At 45.3% G+C, this 10,392-nt stretch overlaps 1 protein-coding gene across 3 annotated transcripts in view; it reads left to right on the top strand.

The window, feature by feature from the left end:
- The first annotated feature begins 4,100 nt into the window (after nt 1-4,100).
- Nucleotides 4,101-10,392, top strand: part of Layn (layilin) — a 22,187-nt gene continuing 15,895 nt past the window's right edge. Inside the window, exons 1-3 of one of the 3 annotated variants that reach the window (XM_006510330.4) lie at nt 4,101-4,424; nt 4,965-4,988; nt 7,165-7,462. In XM_006510330.4, the coding sequence (XP_006510393.1) occupies nt 4,340-4,424; nt 4,965-4,988; nt 7,165-7,462 (407 nt within the window). In that variant the 5' untranslated portion in view covers nt 4,101-4,339. The remainder of the gene's footprint in view (nt 4,425-4,964; nt 4,989-7,164; nt 7,463-10,392) is intronic. The other 2 variants (NM_001033534.1, XM_006510329.3) reach the window with 2 other exon arrangements.

The following is a 10,392-nucleotide window of genomic DNA, read 5'->3' as shown; positions in this document are numbered from 1 at the left end:
AGGTGGGTTTTGTCAGTTATTGAACATTTGTGTCTATTTTATTTATTGCATACTATTGCATTTGACATCATACCATAATCATTTTCGCATCATAATCATCCCAAACTCCTGGTTTTTGTTTGACTTGAAAGGTGTTTCCACAATGTATATATTTTATTTGTATTATGAATATTCAATAAACAAGAATAAAATGTCCTATATGACCCCTGATTTGGGTACTATCTGCAAAAATAATAAAGCAAAGATGAAAAAGCATTCTTAAAAGCTTAAAGCCTTCTTTTAAAAATACTCCTTTTCCAAAATGTGGTTTATGCCATTTGTAGAACAGGTCTGAAGCCAGAGCTGAGCTGCTACTGGGTCCATGAAAAAAATGGGCCTAGCTGGCTGTGTCTTATACACAGCTGCATAATCCTATTGACAGCCCACCTCTGGCATATACTGGAGAGCAGACAGTTAAGGATTTGTTCCTTCTACACATCAAAGCATCCTGTGTATACTGGCACAGTGAAGTATTTCTCACACAGGTGGCGATCATGGAGACTGACAGCAGGTTGTCAAAGTCTGAAGTTCTATATCATACAACTAATGTCTTTTTCTCTGATTCTACACTCACTGGGAATTCTTTCATTGCCGAAAGGAAGACAATATGCTCTGCAGGCCAACCACTGGTTTACCCTAGGATTATAATCCTCTGTGTAAACATATTACAAGTTAAGCAGCTGTCTTAGTTAGGGTTTAACTGCTGTGACCAGACACCATGACAATGGCAACTTTTTAAATTTTTTTAAAGATTTGTTTTATGTTTATGAATTTACTGTCACTTTCTTCAGACACATGAGAAGAGGGCATCAGATACCGTTACAGATGGTTATAGTCACCATGTGGTTGCTGGTAATTGAACTCAGGACCTCTGGAAGAGCAGTCAGTGCTCCTAACCGCTGAGCCATCTCTGCAGTCCCTAAGGCAACTCTTATAAAGAACAACATTTAATTGGGACTGGCTTACAGATTCAGAGGTTCAATCCATTATCATGAAGGCAGAATATGGAGGCATCCCAGCAGACATGGTTCAAGAGGAGTTGAGAATTCTACATCTTATCTGAAGTCTGCTAGCAAAATACTGGCTTCCAGGCAGCTAGATTGAGGGTCTAAAAGCCCACGTCCACAGTGACACACCTACACCAACAAGACCACACCTACTCAAACAGGGCCACACCTTCTAATAGTGCCACTCCCTGGGCCAAGCATATACAAACCATTACAGCCATCATCATCCAAACACCTAAAATCTGACTTCTTCCAGAGGTTCTGAGTTCAAAAAGGAGTCGAGTATCCACAGTCCAAAGTGTTTTGAGTGCTGGTATGCTATCAGAAGTAGAAAATGTGTCTTCAGTGGACCTGAATAAATGCAGATACACTAAAAGTATCATAGAAGGTACTAAGGAAATGGCTTGGTGGCCATGAGTGCTTCTCACATAAGCATGAGAACCTGTGTTTGGATCCCTAGCATCTCCACAAAAGGCCAGACATACAATATCAGCACCTACAATCCCAGTCTTGGAGGCAGAGACTGGAGGATCTGTAGAGGTGACATGGCTCTCACTAGCCTACCAATCTAGGCAATTGGTGAGCTCCAAATTCAGCAGAGACATAGTCTCAAAAAGTGATATGGATAGTAAAATAAGCACAAAATAAGAAGTGGAGGAAGACACCCAATGTCACCCAATGTCTGGCCGCCATAAGTCATGCATAAGTACACACACACACACACACACACACACACACACACACACACAAATGCATACATACATGTACCACACATACAAAGCACAGAAATTGTATTATAGAACATTACTTTCAGACTGTGTTATAAGATGTATAGGAAACAATTCTGGGTTTGAAATTGGGTCTTATCACCAAAATATCTCATTATATATGTGTGAATATTCCAAAGTGCAAAAAAAGCATTTTAACTGGTTTTTTAATTAACTTTGAGCTCATCAAGCTGAGGAATGGATCCTGGGCCAAAGAAATTTTACCAAGGAAAATAACGCATTATGAGTTTTCTTGTCAACTAGCCCTCCCACAGTGGCACATGCCTGAGTTGCCAGGAATAACAGGTAGTTCTTACTACAACAGGACCACTTAACAAAGAGTTCTAAAGCAATCTTTGGAGCTCATACAAGGTCAGCTCAGGTTCTGACTGATCTGATTCCAGGCTACTTGAAGCACTCTGCCAATGGACTGCATCACATACCACCCTCTTGGGGACACTCATGAACCAGTAGGATATCTGAGGCCTGCTCCTCTCAGAGAGTCAGACGATGAAAGAGAATAAGAACAGGAAAGGGGTTTTCTGCTGTGGGCTCCAAGTCCTGGTTTATTCCATTGATTAATAACTCTCACGGCCTAGGGAAACATTCTACTTTTTTAGTAAAGAGAACTCTATTAGCATAATAAAGAATATGTATCCTGGGAGGTGGGAAGTATTGGGGTCATTACTGTAAGCCACTACACTCAGTTAATTGCATCTGCTAACAAAGCCCCGATATGGACCAAAGTCAGAGTGTCAAAGGGAGAACTGAAGACACAATTATTTAAAGCAATGTGGTAGTTTCATAAGTGAAACAGATCTTGTAATATTAGAAATAAATTATTTAAGATGACATTAAGTCAAGTATAACTGCACATTTTCATACATATTTGCCTCGGCAAACCATCACAAAACTGTTATGGCAATTATTAATGCCATCAAGATATATAATGAATAAAATGACTTGCCAACGGACACACAGACACCAAGGAAATGCAGCGTTTCAAGCAGACCATCAGGTGCCACTTCTGTGTCCCACCACCACCACAGTTGCTTTGCTGGGGAGACAGTCTAGAGAGAATGGTTGGTGTGAGATAGTCTAACCGGAACACAGGAAAGGGTTGCCAGTCCCCACCTGTTGGTGCCGGGGTTCTGTAATCACACAGCTCCTGCTCTGTTCTCAGCTGGAGCTAAGACAGATCCATCCCTACTCCTGCTTTATCTCAGGCCTGTTTAGAACAAGTGTGTCAAGAGTGTGGAAGCACCTCTGCTTCGTTTCTTAAAAGATTTATTTATTTGCATTTTATGTGTTGTGGGTGTTTTCCCAGCATGTATGTATGTATGTATGTGCATCACATGCAAGCCTCGTGCCTCTGGGCCAGAAGAAGACAGGAGATCCCTGGAACTGGAGTTACAGTTGATTGTGAGCCACTGCCCGGTGCTGGGATTGAACCCAGTCCTATGCAAGAGTAATGACTGCTCTTAACCACTGGTCCATTTCTCAGGGCCCCTTCTCTGCTTTTCTGACTGCTCTGCTGAAAAGCTGGATAAACAGGAAAACAGAAGCAAACTGGAACCAAAATCCAGAAGGCAGTAACCGAGATGTGGTTTCTGCTACGCTTCGCAATACCATAGTATACCGGAAAGATCAATGAACTCTCAGCTTTCTACTTCATAGATTTTCGATGGGAGACTGGATCTACTGTGCGAATGTATTTGAGAACACACATGTAAACACAACTACTGTGGGAGTGTAAAGGGGAGCATACACTTGGGTTGGTTATGAAAGCTTCCATAGGAAGAATAGGATCATTCTTTGCAACGGGAGTCATTTTTCTGTCCACCAAAAGCTGAACTCCACTAAACCACTCCTATCTTCCAATATGTGCCCTACACAAAGCAAAGTGTCTTTCTGGTTGAGATCTGGAATACTCTAGCTTCTGCTGGAGGTCTCCCTCAGGCCAAGTCTGAAATGCCTCTAGTCAGTAGACACACTGCCTGCTTGAGAATCTGTTCCTCCCTTGCTCAAGTTCTTTCCCAGGTGCTGCCCTGGTCTGACGCTTACTGTGGTGTAAGTAGGGGTTTTGCTACTTTAGCCCACTAGAGCTGGGTAGTGATGAGGGCAAGAGGCTATACTGTTTGAAAGTACAGTACCCGCTTTCCACCTTCTGGGAGTTCAAAAACTAGTGGGATTTTTCTCTTAGGCAAACTCAGAATCTCCCTGGGCGGCTCTCTGCAAAGAGCGGCCCCTTCCGTTGGCTACTCCCCCTGAGTTAGCAGTTTCTGGAGTCCAGAGCACTAGACGTTGGGGGCGGGCCAGCCCAAGGGGCTGCCTTCCCCCGCAGTGACGTCCCAGGGGGTGGATGGGCAACCAACGACTCAGAGCCCTCCCGGACTCCGCCCAGTGCGGGGTCTGTGGATCCTTGGGAGATGCAGCTGCCTTGGTTGCAGTTGCTCAAACGCAGTCGTCTACTTGCCCACTTCTCTGCCTTAGTCCCAGGGTGTCGGGAGGCACTGGAGTCCAGCCATGCAGCCGGGAGCAGCGCTGCAGGCTATGTTGCTGGCGGTGCTGCTGGCCAAACCGAGGGATTCGAAGGGTCGCCTGCTGAGCGGTGAGTGTGTGTCCTGGGGGAGAGGGCTGGTGCCAGAGCACCTGGGGTTGATGCACCCAGTAAACCTCAGCAGTTGAGGACTGTCTTCAGGGTCACTGCACCCTGGCCCCTTTATGTAGTGGGGCAATCCCCAGATCCAACCCCGGACCCAATCAGCCTTCTTGAATTCTCTGCTTCCAGGGAGCAAAAATGCAACCAGCTCCAGTTCCTGGGGCCACCCTAGGTATCCGCAACGCTGGAAGTCAGTTCTCTCCCCGGGGTTACTAAGGGGTGAGGAGGATGTAGCTTGGGTGGGGCAGTTGGCAAACTTCTTCCAGTGAGTGCCCCTTGAGCGCCATGCTGCCTGGACCCTTCTAGTGGAGGCAGCCGATCCTGGATCCGCAGGGCTATGGGAACTGTACCTGTTACTCTCCTCTGAGGGGAGGGTGGCTGGCCTGGAAATGCTTGGAGATTGGGAAAGCGCCTAGTTAGCCAGGAACCAGCCCTGCCAGGCTCCAAGAGTGACTCTCTGCTTCCTTCCCTGTGTGTGTGTCACTGCAGCCTCGGACTTGGACCCCAGAGGAGGTACAGTGGTCCGACTTCTTTCTTGTTCCACTAGGTCTGCATGGGGCGCGGGGGTGGGGGGGGGGGTTGGGGGGTGGGTGGGAGGAGCGTGGGCGGGGAGCGATCGGTATCTTTTTATCAGGTTCCCTTTGGCCAAGAGGGATGGAGTAGAATTGGAATCTCCACTGTATTCTAGCTTGTGGGTCTGGTTTAAGAAATCTAACTTTGGTTTCAGGATTGGGAGGGGGTGTTTGGCTAAGCAGAGGAGCTGCTGACGCCACTGGGAGGGTTAGGGCTGCATGGCTCTGTGCTTGGTGACAGGAGACCTCCTGCCTGCCCTTCCCCTTCCTGCAAATGAGAAAAGAAAGACACTTCCTGAAGGCAGGGGAACCAGATGGGTCCTGGGCCTCCTTCCAGCTCTGGTACTCCCTAGAACTCACTAGCATACACTAGACATATGCCGCCAGCCTGGACCATACAGGAAACTCTATCAAGGTGTTAAGCTTTCTCTTGGCAGTCTGGCCTGGAAAGGCAGGCGGGACCACTAGTAAAAGCAACTGCAGCTTCTCTTGTACCAGGTTTGGGGGTGTTCAGGGCTCTTTGCAGTCCTCCAATGCCTGCATTCTCCTCTCTGGAACACTTCCCCGGTGAGAAGCCCAGCATCTGAGCACTCTCATCCGCTGGGAGCCTGTTCTGTTAGAAACCTCTAACAAGGCAGGCAAGTACAGGATGCTCCCAGCTCCTTGTCCACTGAGAGTTTATCAAAGCATGGAGATTTGGGGAGAATCTTGTATAGCTCCCTCATAGATAGCACTGTCTGTGGCCTTTTGGTTTGTATGCTGGACAATTAATGGACATAAAAAAAAAAAACCATCGTCTGGCTTTCTACAGAGCTGAAATCTTGGGGATATTAAAACATTCCAGAAAGTCTGACAATATAAAATCATTTACGCCTTCTTCCATGGCAGCAATTCACACCTGTAGCCTGAAGTTTGGCTCTTTCATTACAGGGACTGGTTTCCTTGTTGAAATTTGGTTTTTATTTTGTACCCTTACATCCAGAATCATGCTGTGGGCTCCTGTGGGTTAGGAATTGGCATTTCTGTATTCTCAATACCTAGCACACCAAGCGAGGGGGATTTACCCAATAAATGCTGACTGAACAGAGGGGTGACTGGGATGGGTTTCAGCTGCAGCAAGACTCCAGTCATCCAGATACAAGCTAGGGCAGCCTGTGCTAGTGAACAGCTTGCTACTTGCTGCTCAGTGGAATCTCATCCATTTTTCTGAAACAGTCTTCAGTCCTTCAAGTGTCAATCAAATGAGAGATGGGCTCCCAGTGCAAGCTGAGTCTGTAGGGGAATGTGGAGCCATCAAGACAGTTCAGTGGTTCTGGTATGACTCAATACTCAGATCTGGATTCTGCCTCTGCTAATGCTCCCGATAGTTTATGACAAATCACTTACTATGAGCTTCAGTTTTCTCACTTATAAAGTGAGACATAAACAGTCCTGACACAGAAGACTGTTATGAGAACCAAAGGAAATTATAAAACTTTGACCATAGCCTTGGGACATGGAAAGAGTTCAATAAACTCTAGCTATTGTCTTTAGGTTAGAGATCTGACCATCAGTAGCAGAAAACCCCACAAAAGCTCTTAGCTTCTGCTCACCAGAGATGAGCAAGTTAGTTCCACTGCATAGACAGGGGATTTCAGGGTAGAGGAATCCACAACTGACGTCAGAGTGTCCCTCTACACTGAAGGAAGCACTTCACAGCAACTCTTATTCTAAGTCCCATAATTTCACAAGACTCCCTAAGAGCATGAACATCATCTTTGTACACATCAAGTGAAGCCGTAATATTTTCCTACTTATTTTAAAATATAGAAATATCTTCATCAATCTGCACTGGAACAAAAACACAGATCCCCTACACAATACAGACATCAGCATTTAAAATCACTTTAACTTTGTGTTGCAAAGAGTACTAATTTTCTCTAGAAAGCCTGAGTGGTAACAGTCCAAAGATGGACAATCAGAATTCCTGCCCAGAGGAAGCTTCATTGAGATGTTTCTAAGTACATCTGCTCTGGTATACTTTAATGGAGAACTGAGACAGGTTGCTTTCTCTTTCCCCTACCTCCCCGACCTCTCTCTCTCTCTCTCTCTCTCTCTCTCTCTCTCTCTCTCTCTAGGGCAGCTGGTCTGCCGAGGAGGAACACGGAGGCCTTGCTATAAAGTCATTTATTTCCATGACGCCTTTCAAAGACTGAACTTTGAGGAAGCCAAAGAAACCTGCATGGAGGATGGGGGACAGCTCGTCAGCATTGAGACAGAGGATGAGCAGAGGTTGATAGAAAAGTTCATTGAAAACCTCCTGGCATCTGATGGTGACTTCTGGATTGGCCTCAAGAGGCTGGAGGAGAAACAGAGCAATAACACAGCCTGCCAGGACCTTTATGCTTGGACAGATGGAAGCACATCACAGTTTAGGTAAGCATGTGGATCCCACGGCGGCTGATTCCCTTAACATAGCTCAGAAAAGAGATGAGCAGGACCCATGGTGTCAGAATCACAAGAAAGTCCAGACAGAGCCATGGTGGCAATGCCAACAGAATGACCATGACCACCGACCAGGGCAGTATGACACAGGTGGCAAACTCAGCATTGAGTTGGGCCCAAAGTGCCCTGTTCAGGCGGGTGAAGCCCAGCCGAATGTTTTTCAATAGCATGCCATGTGTGAGGGCCTGTGGTTCTGGCTCTCTGACCCTTGGAGATAAGATAAGACTGTATTGAGAAACTAAAGGTACATAAAGATGGGACAAGGGAAGGACTCCAGACCACAGGGGAGAGTGATAAACTGAAAAAAAAAGAATCAGAGCCAGTATTTTACTCTACCAACTGACCAAGGGTGGAGACTTTAAGAAAGCTGCAGTTGGGCTGGAGAGATGGCTCAGCCATCAAATGCTAGGCTCACAACCAAACATTAAGAAAGCAGCAGTTTGTAGGAAACAATCTCACAGCATCAAGATCCTGATGAACACTGATAACCCACTGTCCACAATGACATTGTCATCATCTCTTCCTAAAAGATACAGGGACATGGAAGAACATTTTTAAAATGTCATCATTACAAGGCCACATAGGAAAGGGGAAACAATCTATCAAAAAGCTAATCTCTGTATGATAGTTGTAAGCCAATTTAAATACATAAATGATAAAATACAAAGGCCTCACAGACAAAAAGGCAAAATACCTAAACAGTGGTTCACAACAGAGAAACTGAATTGCCTGTACAATTATGTGGAAAACATATCAGATTAAAAGATAATCTATCTGGGCTGGGGAGATAGCTCAGCAGTTAAGAGCAATGGCTGCTCTTGCAGCAGACCCAGGCTTAGTCCCTGGCACATATATGGCAGGCTCACAACTGTCTGTAGTATTTCAGCTCCAGGGGATTTTATGCCCTTTTCTCAACTTTGCAGGCACTGCATGCACATTGTACACAGATGTGCAAGCAGGCAAAACACCCACACATATAAAATAAATAAAATATTTTAAATGATAGTTTAAGGTAGTTTCTCTGTTGCGTTAAGACATCATGCCAGCTCTCGCTGTATACTGGCTATAGTTATCAGATCTTATCTTCATATAAATTGTAAAAGAAACTCCCCCAAGATTCTTACAGCTTTCTCTTCCTTGAAGATATTTTGAAAGACAAGGTTCAGAGTGGGAAGAATATTTTTCATCAATGAAGATGGTCATAGAGCTAGCCACAACTGACACTGTCTGATATTACACCTTCATTGTTCCATAACATACCCTAACCCTTTTGCTGGTCTCAGTGGCTAAGTAGCATAAGCAGACCATCATCTCTGAAGAATGTGAGGCGCTAGTCAACTTACACTTCTCAGCCCAGAGTTAATGTATTTTCTCATTGACTTTCAAAAGTGGGACCTGAAAAATGAAGATATTCCCAAGTACATAATGTAGAAGCTTCATCCTACCAATAGCATACAGCAGCAAGCCACCTCCTGCCTGAGATACTGACATCTCCCCTTGTCTGCTGATCTCTGAACACACACACACACACACACAGTGGCAACCATGGATCATGGCTCAGTTAGATTATTGGTATGTCTCCTAGCAAAAGTAGTCTCCTCTGGGAACTAAGTACCTACAGACTCCCAGATCATAGCACAGCAGAGATGGAAAGTACAAACTCCACAGGAGATGATGGTACCCAGCGGAGGAGCTGCTGCCTTTATCCCTTGGCTTCAGACCCAGGAATATCTTAGAGATTCAGAGTTATGGAACCTGTTGCTATAAAGTATTTGGAGAGTGCCATCCCTCTCCAAAGTTCAGTTACCTTGAGGCAGATGCTTCAGCTGTATTCAGCAAGCTCATCCATGAGCCACGCTGGCAGTTTTGGGATGCTGTTGTATGTAATCTGACATGTAATTCCCATGATCAGGGGCTTAGTCTCATACCTTCTTTGCTACAAAATAGGTCTTTTGCCTGATGCTACCGTACTTGCGGTCTTATTTTGATAGGCAAAATACTATTTACACCCTTGGGTAATGGATCTGACTAAAACTCTGAGGCAGAAAAAGCAAACTCGGTGCTTTTGTATCTATTCTCTGAATCTATTTCTATGAATATATTGTATCTACTTCTATGAAAATGAGTAACTATCCCTTTCAGGGCCCAATGTAGCTAATTTACCTCCAAGTATCATGTTGTCTCCTTAACTACTAGTGCTGTATTAATCTTTCCTTATTCTCCCCACCCTCTCTTGGTTTCAGTGGCTGACCTACTGGCATTGCCAGACCATCTCTGGAGTCACCGTGAACTTATAGGGCTGGAGTTAGGGTCGGTCTTAATTTTGCTCTGTTGCTGGAAGGCTGGGTCCTTGTCATCAGTCACAGCCACAACACTCATGCTATGTGCAAACCAAACAATTGAGCCCTTCAGAGCCTCCGTGGTTATTGTTCTTATTTATCTATTGAGCTACCAGGGATGTGGCCGAGAGAAGCTGGTTGCCATCACCTGGGTCACTCATTTTTTGACTCCCTGGTTGTTTAATGCCAATTCTGTGGCAGGTGCTCCCTGGTGAGCTCGGTTCACTGTATGGGAGATGTTGTTGTCTCCCATCTTCATCTTTTTTCTTTTATAGTCTCATTAGTTAGCTGTATATATGCTTTCCCCTCCCCCCAAGTTTCATATGTCTGAAACTTCTATTTCCATATAAAGTGACTAACGAAGTATCATAACTAAAGCTCTAGCCAGCGGGAGGCTGTCCCCTTATCACTGACCTTCAAGGCCACCTCCCAGTGCAGCTGCAGTAAGCTCACGGACATCTCAGCTTGTCTGATTTCACATGGCAAACGTACCCATGAGCCAAGCTTGAGCTGACTGTATCA

Source organism: Mus musculus, chromosome 9 (genome assembly GCF_000001635.26).
Source record: "Mus musculus strain C57BL/6J chromosome 9, GRCm38.p6 C57BL/6J".
Lineage (NCBI taxonomy): Eukaryota > Metazoa > Chordata > Mammalia > Rodentia > Muridae > Mus > Mus musculus.
The sequence above is the reverse complement of the archived record's forward strand: the minus strand, read 5'-3'. Positions and strand labels throughout refer to the sequence as shown.